This window comes from Siphateles boraxobius, unplaced genomic scaffold, assembly GCF_051911475.1.
Source record: "Siphateles boraxobius isolate OS27281-9 unplaced genomic scaffold, OSU_SipBor_1 22, whole genome shotgun sequence".
NCBI lineage: Eukaryota > Metazoa > Chordata > Actinopteri > Cypriniformes > Leuciscidae > Siphateles > Siphateles boraxobius.
The window spans coordinates 38244436-38258538 of NW_027508833.1; the positions used below are offsets into that span (position 1 = coordinate 38244436).

Genomic DNA, 14103 nt, shown 5'->3' on the forward strand with positions numbered 1-14103 from the left:
GTTTTGTAACAAAAACATCACAAGCATATATTTTAAGCAAACCTTTCACAAAAACTAGTTGTGAGGGTACAAATTAAAACAACAGTTGCACTGCAATAGATAAGGAAAAAACAATTTAGACACTTTCTTGTAGTGATGTTTAAAATCAAAGCCAATGTGCACTTTTTGCGAGGTTAGGTTTTACACATAATAGGTTTTACACATTTTTGAATAAGTATGAGTAAAATGATATTAGCAAACAAAGAGAGATATGAATACTCAACTCAAAAAAAGTGAGTGTGGGTACAGGTCGCCCCCTGATGGGCAGTAACACATGTTGACACCACATGACCAGCCATGTTACGTTTTCATAAAACAGAAACTTGCTGCAGTTCTGATATTATATTTTCTGGCCTGGCTCTGTGTACTTCTTTGATGTCAGCTGCAGTGCATTCGACTTATAGCTGATAGCATGTTAATCATTTAAGTTATTAGATGAATTATGTTTATCACGTTTAAAAAAAACATAATAATAGACTTATAACATTTACCTAAATGTAAATCTACCCAAGTGCTTCAAAATTAATGGACAAATGAACATATATTTCAGGCATATTGCGGGAAATTCTAAATTTGAGATTAATTGAGACAATTTATTTTAATATATTGACAGTGAATTAAGCATTGTAGCCTACAGTTGTTTTCACACAAACACTAACCTTACTTGAGAACTAAGATGAACTCTTAATCTGAAATCATCTTTACTGATTGATGTATTTAGGCTTACACTTAACACATTAGACATTTTAAAAGCCTTAAACAAACTGAACAGCAGAAAACACCACTGTGCAAGCTGGAGAACATAAATTAATTTATATTGAATAAAAACACTTCCATTCCTGTCTTTTGAGTATATGGCCCCCAAATTATGAAACGTAAACACAAACATAATGAACACCTTTAATGTAATAAAGTGCACCTGTGGTTATTACGCAGTAACATCATGTGAACTTGAGGGCAACTGACTAAAAAAATGTTGGTAATCATAAATTTGCTAATATAAATATATAAATAGCTATGAAAAGTGTAATTAGTTTAAGAAGAGGTTTAGCAGTTGTTAAGAGTTGTCATTTGGTTTGATATTTTGTTCTAATGCAATTAAATTCTTAAACATTTAAGTGTACGATTGCCAAGCTAAACTTATAGTTTCATCACTATAAGAACAGGAACATGTATTAATAAAGTAAACAATTTTGATTTCATGTTCACCTTAAGTGTACAAATATACATAAGCATGTGTGAAAAAGGTTAACACTTGCTCTTTTGTTTGTAGTCTAAACTTGTGATTAACCCCCCAGAGCTGTAATATCATATGAGCTATGGTATAATGGTCTTTTTAAACAAACCCCTTTTGTGCCCTTTTATTTGTATTTTTTTTTTAACATCATATGGAGTCATGGTTTGATATTCAGGTTTGTACAGTTCAGGATTGTATTTATACTTATTTCTACATGTCTTCATACTATAAGACCTCAGCTACTTCTAAGCAATACGTGTTATGTGATCAATATTGAAAGATCTGTTGTTTATGATACATTTATTGTTTGCATTTCTGTTCAAGAATGACATCACAAGCTTAAAGAGGATACATTAGCTTTTTTCAAGTATACAGGAGACAATTGTGCTCAAAATAACTAAGCTTTGATGTAAACAAATTAAAGGGTTAGTTCACTCAAAAATGAAATTCTGTCATCATTTACTCACTTATGAGTTTCTTTCATAAGTGAGTAAGTTTCGTTCATCTTCAGGACATAAATTAAGATCTTTTTCATGAAATCTGAGAGCTTTCTGTCCCTCCATTGACAGCCACGCAACTACCACTTTGACGCTTCAAAAAGTTCATAAAGAGATCGTAAAACTAATCCATATGAATTAAGACAGTTTTATGAAGAGATGTGAATGCTTTGTGCACTATTATACAAACGTCTGCTCTCGCGTCAACAACACGCATACGTCGTAGTGCTCTCATGAATGCGCTTTGGAGATTAATATTTTGTAAATAAAGTGGTAAATTATGATTTTTTGTGCAAACAAAAACCTTATCGCTTCATAAAATGTAGGTTAAACCACTTAAATCACAGGAATTACTTTTATGATGCCTTTACTACCTTTCTGGGGATTGAGAAGTGGTAGTTGCGTAGGCTGTCAGTGGAGGGACAGATTTCATGAATTCTCAGATTTCATTAAAAATATCTTCATTTGTGTTCCGAAGATGAAATAAAGTCTTACGGGTTTGGATCGGCATGAGTAAATGATGACAGAATTTCCATTTTTGAGTAAACTAACCCTTTAAGATGATGAAACAGACAAATGTCATTGCTTAAAGCTCATGAAAACAGTGCAAAGAATAATTAAGTGTGCTTTCTATGCTTGCAGGCGTAATACACTGCACAGGCTCATGGTTGGTAGGTTTCTGCACAAGCTCCCATTGCTGAGGCTGGGCATTGGGGCCCGGAGGCCCCAGAGCTGGCTGATGAAGATGCAGACTGACTTGGCCCTTGGTACCTTGAGGAAGAAGAAAAGAGCGAGGTTTAAATGTGTACAATTAATTTGAGCTTTCTGTGTAGCAGCTGAATTATGTACGATATTCAGGGTACTCACCACGATCTAGCTTTCATGACCCGTGATGCAGTCGACTTCTTTCTATAATGGACAAATTCACGAATCAAGTCTTGGGTTCTTATATCTGACCTCTGAAGATCCAAGGGCACCATGGTGGGTGGAGAAATGTCCAGCTCCAGAAGCATGATGTTCTCAGCCTGTGCCAACAAAAGATTTTATTAGTCAAATTAATGTACACTTAAGTTTGGGGTTCGTTTTTTATTATTTTTTATTGATCAACAGTGACAGTAAAAACATTTATCATGTTACAAAAGAGTTCTATTTCAAATAAATGCTGTTCTTTTGAACTTTATATTCATCAAAGAATCCTGAAAAAGAAATTATCACTGTTTCCCTAATATTTAGAAATGTTTTGAGCACCAAATCAGCATATTCAAAGGATTTCTGAAGGATTATCTGACACTGTGTTTAGCTTTGCCATCACAGGAATAATAAATAGAAAACAGTTATTTTAAATTGTAATAATACCTCACAATATTACTGTTTTACTGTTTATTTTGATAAAGTATATGCAGCCTTGATGAGCATAAGAAAAACATTTAAAAACTCTTACTGACCCCCAAACTTTTGATTGGTAATGTCTTTTTTAAATTCACTAAAATATTTGTATTATCATAAAATGCTAATATTTTATTTCATAATGACTGAACTTTTAATACCAACTGTATAATACCAACCCTGTATCTAGAAGGAGACCCGGTTCCCACGGCACCTTGAGCATACTGACTAATTGGTCTCTTGTATCCCACTACAGAAGTTGGCCTTCGTCGAACAAGAGGGGAGTTACTGGAGAATGAGAGAAAACACAACATCATAAGATAAGAATATCATCCTCGTGGTCCTGTAATGTTTGCAACAATGTTGCTCTTTCACTTACTTTTCTGAAGGGAGAAGAGGTAAGACTTTCCAATGGTCTTCCTCGCTATCAAAGTGGAGACGATTTATGATCTTATTCTTTTCCTCTGGAGGAATGAAGTTCTCAATGATCAGGTTTCTGGGAAAAATACAAAGGGACATGTTACAAAATCGAAACCATCTGGAGAGGAGACCTGGAAACCATCTTTGTCTTTTTGTAGTTTATTTCAGGACAAAACTGTGAGGACAGGTGGGACATACTTGAATTTCATCTCTCTTGTCAGCTCATTCATTGTCTGCTCCAGTTCCTGCCTCATTGTGACATGTTCATTGATGATATCGCCAATCTCAGACCTCACCAACTGCAGCTTACTGTAAAACTGGGAACAGCAACCAATTCAGTGTTGACTGGGGTGAAATGAAGACTTTAGCTCTTATATTTCACTAAGATATAAGACATGCAGTAGCTGCTGTAATATATTAAACATGGTTTATACAATGTACATAACTGAAAATATAGCCATGTTACAAACATCATTTAAAAAAGTGCATTCAAAACTGTACAATGCAATGAATGAACAGTGTCCTTGAAAATGCTAATGTGACAAAAGAACTGACTGATAAAACACAAGCTAAACAAGCAATCTAAAGGAAGTATGTTATGCCTGATATCGATCCATACCATGTTGGGTTCTGGAATTAAAAACTCCAGAACCCAATCATTTTCTCTAAAGAAATGGATTTTGAACGATAACTTATAAACCTTTAAAAATAGACCTACTGTGAGCTATGAGGTTGTTAATCCCTGGTATTTGTTTCTGCTAAAGCCATCAGCCGTTATTTCAGCTCATTTTTTAAATAATCGTGTTTAACCGTGGCATTCCAGGTATTAGAAAAAAACTACATTACCCATGATGCTCTACAGAAAACTATACCAATCAGAGAGTCGAAAAAGCAACATGTGCCAAAATAGCTCTTTAGCTCCGCCCACTGAAGCTCTGTGAATGACGTAATCGTGTTGTTCTCTCTACGCTCTCAAAATACAGAAATATTTATATATTTTGCAATAAACTTAAAATATAGTTTTTATTCATATAATCAACGTTTGTAAATGAGAGGTGCATGTAAATGAGGAGTGTGTAAATGAGTAATACCCCACTTGTGGAAGAAAGGTGATTAGGATGATTAAGGCGGTTGGTAGCAAGTGGCTAAATGGGAATACAGAAGTTGTCAGGGACTTTAAACGTCTTCATGTCGAACAGAAAAACTCATACTCACTACTCAGCCTGGTTATGTTTACACTCACATTCTTGCAAACTATTCTTTTCAACTTACAGAGCTGTAAAAAGAGCTGTAGGAAGCTTAGTGATTGTGACATTTAAGTCATGTGACCATGGTGTTGTTTATTTATAACATTACTTTAGCTTTTTACTAAATACGATTGTATTAGGCTTCAAAATTCCTAAAAGTTGTGTTAATTCGTGAAGTCAAGGCAAGTCACCTTCATTTATATAGTGCTTTTAACAATACAGACTGTTTCAAAGCCGCTTTACAGTGATAATAGGAAATTAAAGTAACAGAGCAATTGTTAAAGTAACAATTGTTTTGGCTTGACAGCAGCTATAGAATAAAGTTATTGTCCAGATTAAGTCAGTTTTGATTGATTCACTTCTGTCGCAACGATCATTAGTTGTTAACTTAGGGGTGTTATAACACGACACCGTTCTAACAGAAAATTTGTTAATGCGATTCGGCCGCTCATTTGCATAAAACAGTGCCTGGTGGCTCTGAGAATTTGTTAGCGCTTCCGCGTAGCCACGTGAATCAGGATTATCCCGACAACGTATTATCAGTACAGAGGTAAAGGGAAGGAGGCCTTCACAAGGGAGAGACTAGTTAACACTTCAGGACTGTGTTGTCGTCGCGTCCAGGCGCAGGTCCTTCATCAGATCCTGATACGGCCTGGATCCGGCGGACTGCGGTAAACCTTTTGGCTACTGAAGACTATCTTGATGAACAAAACGTCTAAGAATCATAAACTTTTGTTGGTTACAGACCTTATTTTCTGCAATAATCAAAAAGCCAAAAGAAAAATCCTATTGGCTTTTTGTCAAGGGAACCAGGGTGATGCGATTATTCTACATTGTCCAACTTGTTACACGACAAGTTACCAAATAAATTAATAACTGGGTTTAAAATTATTTGAACCAAAATAATTGAATTATGAGAGGAAACAGACTATGAAGTGATAAGTCTAAGAGATGTTTGTCTGTTTACAGTTTAGCAGTCATTTTAGGAAGATATATGACTGCAGATTGCCATGATTGAGTATTCATTCATTCAGATATAAACTCGCAATTCTGACTCGCACAATATCATGCAATTGTGAGATAAAAAAGTAAACAAAAAAGAAAATCTGTGGCGAAAATGAGCTTCCATAGTGTGGAGATGAATTGTGACCTCACGCACCTTTCTAAGTTTCTTAGTCTTAAATTCCACCTCTTGCTGTAGTGTGGAGAACGTCTCTTTCAGTTCAATCGTCTCTTCATCTTGATCAAACATCAGCTGCTGCATCTCTCTTTCCTGTCTATCCTAGAGGGATTTATCACACACATATGAGATTCTACTCCTTAAATGATATTTAAAGTACTATGTATTATAATCTAAAATATGTATATGTGTACTTTTGTACAACAGTTACCTGTTCAGCAATCTCCTGCCTCGTCAGTTCCAGCATTCTCTGCTGTTCATTGGTGTGGTCAATGATGTTTTTCCCTCCAACCAGAAGCTTACTTTCCATAGCCTACAAAAAACCATGGCGCACATAGTAATGATGTGATTTATGAATGATATGGTGTATATTTTTCATGAACAGTCTTATGGAAATAACTAACCTTGTATTTTTCAATAATAATTTCCATAGCTTGTTGCTCCTTCAGCAACTCTTCCACAGTCTTTGCTTTCTTGTCTACCGTGCCAAGTTTCCGGCTAATATCTGGCTTGTAATTGGCAGAGGTGTTGGCCATCTGTTGCTTCCACCAATATTCCTCCACACTCTCCTCCCGAACCGTCTCAACGACCCCCACCTCTCCATCTCTCGGGGTTTCCACCTCTCCGCTACTCATGCTTCTAGTAATCCTCATACTGTTTCTCCTCTTTCTCCTCCTTTCTTTAGCCAGCATCCCTCGTTCCTCGAGCTGCTCCTTTAGGCGGGCTATTTCCTCTTGGAACTCACGGAGCAGAGCGTCTTTGGGGTCCTCGTTGATCTTTGGCTTGTTCCTGATGTTCTTTGCTCTGTTGGCGTACCTCAGTGTGGTGAGAGTCTCATCGTAGTGGCTTGAAGCTGGTCCAATGGTGGCCACCATAACAGTTTTAGCGTTGCCTCCGAGGGAGTCCTGTAACAGCCGGGTGAGTTTGGAATCCCGATAGGGAACATGGGTACTCTTCTCATCCACCAAAGCCGAAATAACATTTCCAAGAGCGGAAAGAGACAAGTTTATCTTCGTAGCCTCTTTAAACCTTTGTCCCTGCACACCTGTTTTGCTTTGCCGCTCACTGCCAGCAAGGTCCACCATGTTTAACTTTCCGACACGAATGTGGTCCTTACCATCAATGCCCATTTCGCTGCATTCAATGGTTATAACAAAAATCGCATGAGATCTGGAGCTACGCTCGTTCATTTTGGTGAATCCGACAGATCTTGATTGGTTCCCCAAGTTCATGACATGTTCGATCTCCTTTATGTTCTTAGTCACCACACACGAGAGATCTTTGACATAGACGCCCAAGTCTGGATTTTCCTTGATCTCCATTTTTTTATTGTTGTCCTTGCAGAGGAGGTCTCGTATCTCTTCTTGGTATATTTCGAAGTAAGACACTCTCACGAGGTACTGTTGGTTCTGAGATCTAGATATATGAGTGAAAATATGCTGAAATGAATTTGGGATGACTCCCCTCGTCTCAGGGTTTGTGGGCACACCTTCCATTGTATATGTTTTGCCAGTGCCAGTTTGCCCATACGCAAATATAGTTCCGTTGAACCCGCGCAAAACAGAGTCAATTAGAGGTTTGCATGCATAGTCATACAAGTCGTATTGTTTTGAACCCACGTCATAGACAGCATCAAACGTGAATGTTTTTACGAGGCTTCCGGATGATTTGGGATTACGCACGCTCACCTGTCCCAGTCTGACATCTACTTCAACAATTCTTTCTCGATTCATCGCCTCTTCCTTCTTGTTTAAAGGGCGGCACCGCACCACCACCTTAACTGCCTCTGATTTTTTGCCAATCGACATGGAGCGTGGTCGCAATAGGCTATTTCTCTTCATCGTTTTTATGATAAAGCCTTTACGTCTTTAATATACTGCTATGTAATGGACGCATGGAACGATTAAATAAAATACGCACATTCATATGCAGGCTACAAATGCGAGTTTGAACGCAGCAAAATGTATGTCCGTCACATGAAAAAGTGAGCGCAGATCATCATGCTCCAACGCCATCATTACATACCGCTCATGCATCGTGCCTCGCGCATCTACTCTCAGTCTCCAGCTCTGGCTGCACAGTGCACACGCCCTGCTCCTCGCAGACAATAGGCAGAGCGCGCTCACAGGCGGCGTGATTCTGATAGGTAGACTAGCGTGTTTTCTCTCTGCGTGAGGTGTGACGCATTCGGTGTGTAAATAATTATTCAATGATAAGATTACTGGTGATTACGTTATTAGAAGTCAGTAGCCTATAATAGAGCACGATCATTGTATATATCTTAAGGAGTTTATCAGTAATTAGGTTATTTGCCTAATTACCTTCATGATTGTTTGGTTTGAGACGTCAAACCCTTTATAGCTTAAAAACATAATTTAGGATAAGACGTACTGATGTACTTAATTTTACAAAGGAAAAAGGGCAACAAGGAATTTTACCATAAAACTCAATGATGATGATATATACATTCTTATGGCTTTTTTGTGAGTGCATACAGTGGCCATCTGTATAATTCATAATGTAACTGTAGGTAATAATCTAATGTTGATATGGGCCTTCAGTGGCTAAATCAGGACATCTCGTGTGTGTGTGTGTGTGTGTGTGTGTGTGTGTGTGTGTGTGTGTGTGTGTGTGTGTGTGTGTCTGTGTGTGTTTGGCCTGGTAAACCCTACATTATGGGGACAAAATGTCCCCCCAAAGATGGCAGTATCCAAAATCCTTGTCCTTGAGGGGATAATTTTTGGTCCCCATGAGGAAAACATCTTATACATCAGACTAAGTGATGTTTTTTTTTTTTAAATACATGTAATGTAAAAATACAGAACGCTTTCTGTGATGGGTAGGTTTAGGGTTTGGGAATATACAGTTTGTACAGTATAAAATCATTATGTCCATGGAAAGTCCCCATAAAACATGAAAACACATTCATGTTTTACACACTGTTTTACACCCTTTACCTATTAATTTCTGTCAGATGCCCTGATTTATATACATCTGAAAGAAATGAATAGGCATATGTAACGTAGGTGGAACATGTTAAAAGAAATGAATGACAAATGATTCAAAATTGTAATATAATACATTTTTTACAATTGCATTTTTTTTATTTTCTTCTATACAGCACTAGCGTCCGTCAAAATAAAATAAAATATAGTCAATCCGAACAGATAGTCTATTTCATTTTATTGCAAAATACTACAGTGATTCAGAATTACAATAATTAAGTCTAAGGGTAATGATAATCTTTCTTTATTACTTTATTTCTTTTGTAACTAATGTATGCACACCTTGGAGTAATTTTCATTCATTTGCAAAGATTGCTATGATTTGCATTGTTTAACCGACAGCAGAATGTGTTCTCGCTGACCATGTGACTCCGACTCCAGCATACAGTTATATTCGGCCAATGGGGACGCATGGGACTGCGCGTCCCCGCTCAGACCGTGTGGAGAAGTTTACCGGTCCGGGTGCAAAGTCTCAAGTTTCGTTTAATTTCTCCCGGAGATCCAAGAGCGTCTTTTATTCCATCCCCAGTCTATGGCGGCCGGTGTTTCTCTCTAACATGAATAAATGTTTCGCTGAGCTGAATTCTTTAGTGCGTCGCGCAATTGATAATTCGCGAGTTGCCAATAGCAACAGCATTTACGCGTTTATTTTCAACATTAATCTCTTGTTTATGACAAACGTTCATGCCATAGACATCTAAACCCGTTTTTGTATGTTATTTTAAAAGTCTATTCGGAAACTAAATACAATTTAATTTACCGTTGAAGACAAAAATGGGTTTGGGACAGAACCGTGTGCGTTTGGTGTGCATGCTGTCTTTAACGCTTGTGTTTTTCATCGTTGAAGTTGTGGTAAGCAGGATAACAGCATCTCTCGCAATGCTGTCAGACTCTTTTCATATGCTGTCGGATGTAATAGCCTTGATAGTGGCTTTGATTGCCGTGAGTTTTGCGGTGACAACTCAATCCACAGGTAAAAACACGTTTGGATGGATCCGCGCAGAAGTGATGGGAGCTTTAGTGAACGCCGTGTTTTTGACGGCCCTCTGCTTCACTATTCTGTTGGAAGCCGTCGAGCGTTGCACGCTGCCTCACGAGATTGAGAATCCACGCGTGGTCATTTGGGTTGGTGTTGCTGGTCTACTTGTCAATGTACTTGGTCTTTTTCTGTTCCACGGACACGCAGGGTTTGGAGGGCACGGGCACTCTCATGGTGGGCACTCTCATCGGGGACACGGACACTCTCATGGCCACAACACAAAAAGCAGACATTATGAAAAACCAAAGGCGCATAAAGAGGAACACAATCTTATGATAAACAGCAGCAGTGCTCAAGGAGATCAAACTTCTGATCTGAAATCAGGTAGGTGTTAAAATAAAATGAACTTTTGTAAAAAAAAAATATATATATATGTTAAATGTAGCCTATGCTTTTTCATTGTAATTGTAGCTATTTATACACGGCCCAGCCAAAAAAAGAAAGAAAAAAGTTGCTGTTTTGATTTAAATAGGCAAATGCGTAAGAGTCTATGATTGGATCATTATTGCAGTGATTATCATGTTTCTAGCATGTTATGTTTGGCAACAGTTCTTCTATCCCTAAATGATGGAGTGTGTAGCTTTTCATTTCTCAATCAACCATGTAGGAAGAAAGACACATCATGGCAAATCAGCTCTTGATGGAAGTAACATCACAAGTTTATTTCCATTAAGAGGTGCATACATTTTTGGTCAAAATCTTGTATTGACAATGCACTCTGTAAAGTCTCGTCCAGCACATCCCAAAGACTTGGAATGGATTTAAGGTCTTGTGTCAATTCATTTGTGAAAATGATTCTTCATGCTCCTCACAACCTTTCTTTCACAATTTGAGCCTGATGAATCTTGGATTTGTCATCCTGGAATATAGCCATGATGTGTCTTCCTACATGGTTGTTTAATAAATGAAAATCTACACACTTATAATCACACTTAATCTCACTGCAATAATTATCTAATCATAACCTCTTAAGAATTTGCCTATTTAAATCCAAACAGCAACTTTTTTTCCCTTTTTTTTTCTTTCATCCAGGCAGTGTAATATAACACATACATGTAAAATTAGGGTTCTCATAGTCTTAGAAAACCTGGGAATATTGGGGAATTTTAAAATTTTTTATTGTCACAGAAAAACAAACAAACATGGGAATGAATAAAACCTAAACAAGATTTCCACAGTCCTGGGAAATCTTTAAATATCAAAAGTATGATTTCAAGGCCTGGAAGAGTCATCAAAATGTACAATATCTTAAAAAGCTTATTGAAATGTTAAACATAAATTTTTGTAGCTATTCGGTAGTTAAATCTGTATCCAGACATCACACCCGACTGGAAAAGTAATGGGAAAAACATGGAAATTAAGAAAGTGTGGGAACCCTGATATAAAAGTCATGACATTTTCAATGCTTTTGTTTTGAATATTTTTAGTTGTTTTTGTAGTTGTTGCCTCTTTTGAGTGCAATTTCTATTAAAATATTATTCTTATTTTTTTTAAAAAAAAGATATCTACTGTTAAAAAATTAAATTAAGCATATAAATTATAGCTTTGCATAATTTTTTCAGCCTTTACTTTTTATGCACATATATAAAATATTTTCCTCTTCGTCTTTATTTTTATGATCACTTTCCGGTTTCTTTTTTTAGACAGCCTGAACATCAGAATCTCGGCCAACGGCTCATTGGAGGACCTGGATCACAGTTCTTCTGAGTCCCAGTTGAACATGCGTGGAGTGTTTCTGCATGTGCTTGGCGATGCGTTAGGTTCAGTCATTGTGGTAGTCAACGCCTTGATTTTCACGTTTGTGTGGACGCCGTGCCAAAGCGACGAAATCTGTTTCAACCCCTGCCGTAGCACCCACTTGACTGAACATCAACATGTTAATACCACCGTCCTGCTGAGCATATCCAAACCGCTCGACAGGACCCCAAGAACCGTATCTGTGGCAGGACCATGTTGGGTGCTTTATCTGGACCCAATGCTTTGTCTAATTATGGTGTGTATTTTGCTCTACACAACTTTTCCTCTCCTAAAGGAGTCGGCTCTGATCCTCCTACAAACGGTACCCAAACAGATCGATATGCACAAGCTGAACGGGAAACTACGGAGCCTGGATGGTGTTATAGCCGTTCATGAACTGCACATCTGGCAGCTGGCTGGGTCTCGCATTATTGCAACTGCTCACATCAAATGCGCAGATCCAGCTACTTACATGGACATAGCCAAACGCATTAAAGACATTTTCCATGAGGAAGACATTCATGCTACTACTGTTCAGCCAGAGTTTTCTTCCATTTCTGAAGGGTCTGGTGACTCCCAGTGTGAGCTTTCCTGTCAAAGTCAATGCAAACCCAAACTATGTTGTAATCCGACTAAAAGGGCTAAGCCAGAGTCGGATCTGACCAAGATTAAAGAAAAGACCTGCAGGCATGCTGTCGGATGGGCTGATCAGAAGGAAGTGGAGAAAACTGTACATAGTACAGAGATGGAATCAACAGTTTAGGTCAAGAAGGACATTATATTGCATGAGTTGCACATGACCACTTGCTCACAGTCGCAGGAAATGTGGGAGATTAGGGCAATTGTCTGGATTATTTCAAATCTTCTTATTGCATAAGTATGTTGGTTTTGTTGAACCCAACAACATTAGATTCCATGCTGTGTTCTGTATATAAACATGATATATAAAAAGCAGAATACAATTTTTTCATATTATGTTTGTTGGTTCTTATAGCTGGCTAGATAGTTATTAAAGGGTATGTAATGAATTTACAAATAAAGACATATTAATGCATATTAATAGCAGATATTTTTTTTCCGAAATGTATTACACTATAATCTTAATTATAATGATCATGCACTTTTGCCAACCAATAGAGGCGTATAGTAGTGGCCTAAAGTGGATTGTTTTGGGGATTTATTTTTAATGACTCTACAAGTTTGATTAAACCATCAAAATATCAGGGAAATATTTTATATTTTAAATATGAGGGTAGAACAAAATATTAAACTTGGTTAAGATTAAGACTAAATTATTTGACAAAAAAGGGGGTAAACTACAACTAGCGTTTTTTGTTCTATGCACAGAAAAGCAAAAAGCTCACAGGAAAAAGCATCCATTAACTACAACATAATCAGTTATTAATATTTTGTTGGTTCTCTTTTGTTTTTGCATGTGTTCATAATTGCTCTATATGACAGCCTTGACAAAAATAATGCCCTTATTTGGCATGTTTAATTACGTTATCACAAATAACACTGACTTCAAGCACAACTACGCAATGTGCTTACAAAATCTTAAGCAAATGTTTTATAAATTAAGCAAAAAATGAAGGTGAATATTTCTAAGCCAGACATCACTTTTGGCCACTACTGTACATGCTAAAATGACAATAAAATATTCAAGTTCGATTTTAATCTGTCTTTTGTGGCATTGTAACCATTTTGAAACGTGAATATATAATGCTGAATTATATTTTAAACGTATTTTATTTTCTGCTTTTATCTTCTCCTCAAGAAAATTATTAAATTCCTTAAGACTATTAAACTCCTTTAGAATATTATTAAAATACACATGAATATTATAGGATACATGTTTTTTTTTTTGTCATGCTGCAAAAGGAACCTAATATTCTATTATTTGGTTGATGAGTCATGAATGGTAATGTGTCTGATGTAAAGTCATCATTAAACGGAAGTTGTGTAATTTCTTCCCTGTGATGTGCATATGAAACCGCTTTTGAACAAGAAAAAAATGTAGAAAAAAATACTTGATTTTGTCAGTCAGAAATCGATTGGATGGTTGGACCGTTGTGGTTTCCTATTGGTCGATCTCATGTGAGTGACAGGTTGCCCCGCCCTTACACCAGTAAACACATCATCAGAGAAGAGATTTTGCTGCAGGAGTGAGGGGAGGTTGTTTTGATAAAAAAAAACGAGGGCACATGAATTAAAAAACATTATGATGTTCACAGATAAATCATTTATTATAAATGCAATATTTCATTGATTTCATGGTGACTTTAAAGGGGTGGTTCAGGATTTTAGACATCGGAC

The 14103-nt window shown here is 37.1% G+C and overlaps 2 protein-coding genes across 3 annotated transcripts; one reads left to right on the plus strand and one right to left on the minus strand.

The window, feature by feature from the left end:
• Positions 1 to 1559: 1559 nt before the first annotated feature.
• Positions 1560 to 8124, minus strand: kif3cb (kinesin family member 3Cb). 2 transcript variants are annotated; one of them, XR_013206715.1, is made up of 9 exons: positions 6411 to 8090; positions 6218 to 6319; positions 5986 to 6108; positions 3778 to 3896; positions 3539 to 3655; positions 3339 to 3447; positions 2641 to 2798; positions 2344 to 2544; positions 1560 to 1725 (listed from the first exon to the last, which is right to left on the minus strand). XR_013206715.1 is itself a non-coding variant. In XM_077240102.1 (8 exons), the coding sequence occupies exons 1-8, from the start codon at positions 7845 to 7847 to the stop codon at positions 2436 to 2438; spliced, it is 2274 nt and encodes a 757-aa protein (XP_077096217.1). In that variant the 5' UTR covers positions 7848 to 8124; the 3' UTR covers positions 1560 to 2435. The 2 variants fall into 2 exon arrangements, 1 of the variants encoding a protein (XP_077096217.1); XM_077240102.1 differs by having other exon boundaries at positions 1560 to 2544; positions 6411 to 8124.
• A 1316-nt stretch (positions 8125 to 9440) lies between these two features.
• On the plus strand, positions 9441 to 13816 carry slc30a1b (solute carrier family 30 member 1b). The gene is made up of 2 exons (XM_077240106.1): positions 9441 to 10374; positions 11694 to 13816. The coding sequence occupies exons 1-2, from the start codon at positions 9786 to 9788 to the stop codon at positions 12548 to 12550; spliced, it is 1446 nt and encodes a 481-aa protein (XP_077096221.1). The 5' UTR covers positions 9441 to 9785; the 3' UTR covers positions 12551 to 13816.
• Positions 13817 to 14103: the final 287 nt, after the last annotated feature.

Coding starts and splice junctions, on each gene's coding strand:
- kif3cb (XM_077240102.1), bottom strand. CDS start 7,847: ATGAAGAGAAATAGCCTATTGCGACCACGCTCCATGTCGATTGGCAAA. Junction 6,109..6,217: donor GGCAGGAGATTGCTGAACAG/GTAACTGTTGTA, acceptor AAATCCCTCTAG/GATAGACAGGAAAGAGAGAT. Junction 2,799..3,338: donor GGTCTCCTTCTAGATACAGG/GTTGGTATTATA, acceptor TTGTTGGCACAG/GCTGAGAACATCATGCTTCT.
- slc30a1b (XM_077240106.1), top strand. CDS start 9,786: ATGGGTTTGGGACAGAACCGTGTGCGTTTGGTGTGCATGCTGTCTTTA. Junction 10,375..11,693: donor AACTTCTGATCTGAAATCAG/GTAGGTGTTAAA, acceptor TTCTTTTTTTAG/ACAGCCTGAACATCAGAATC.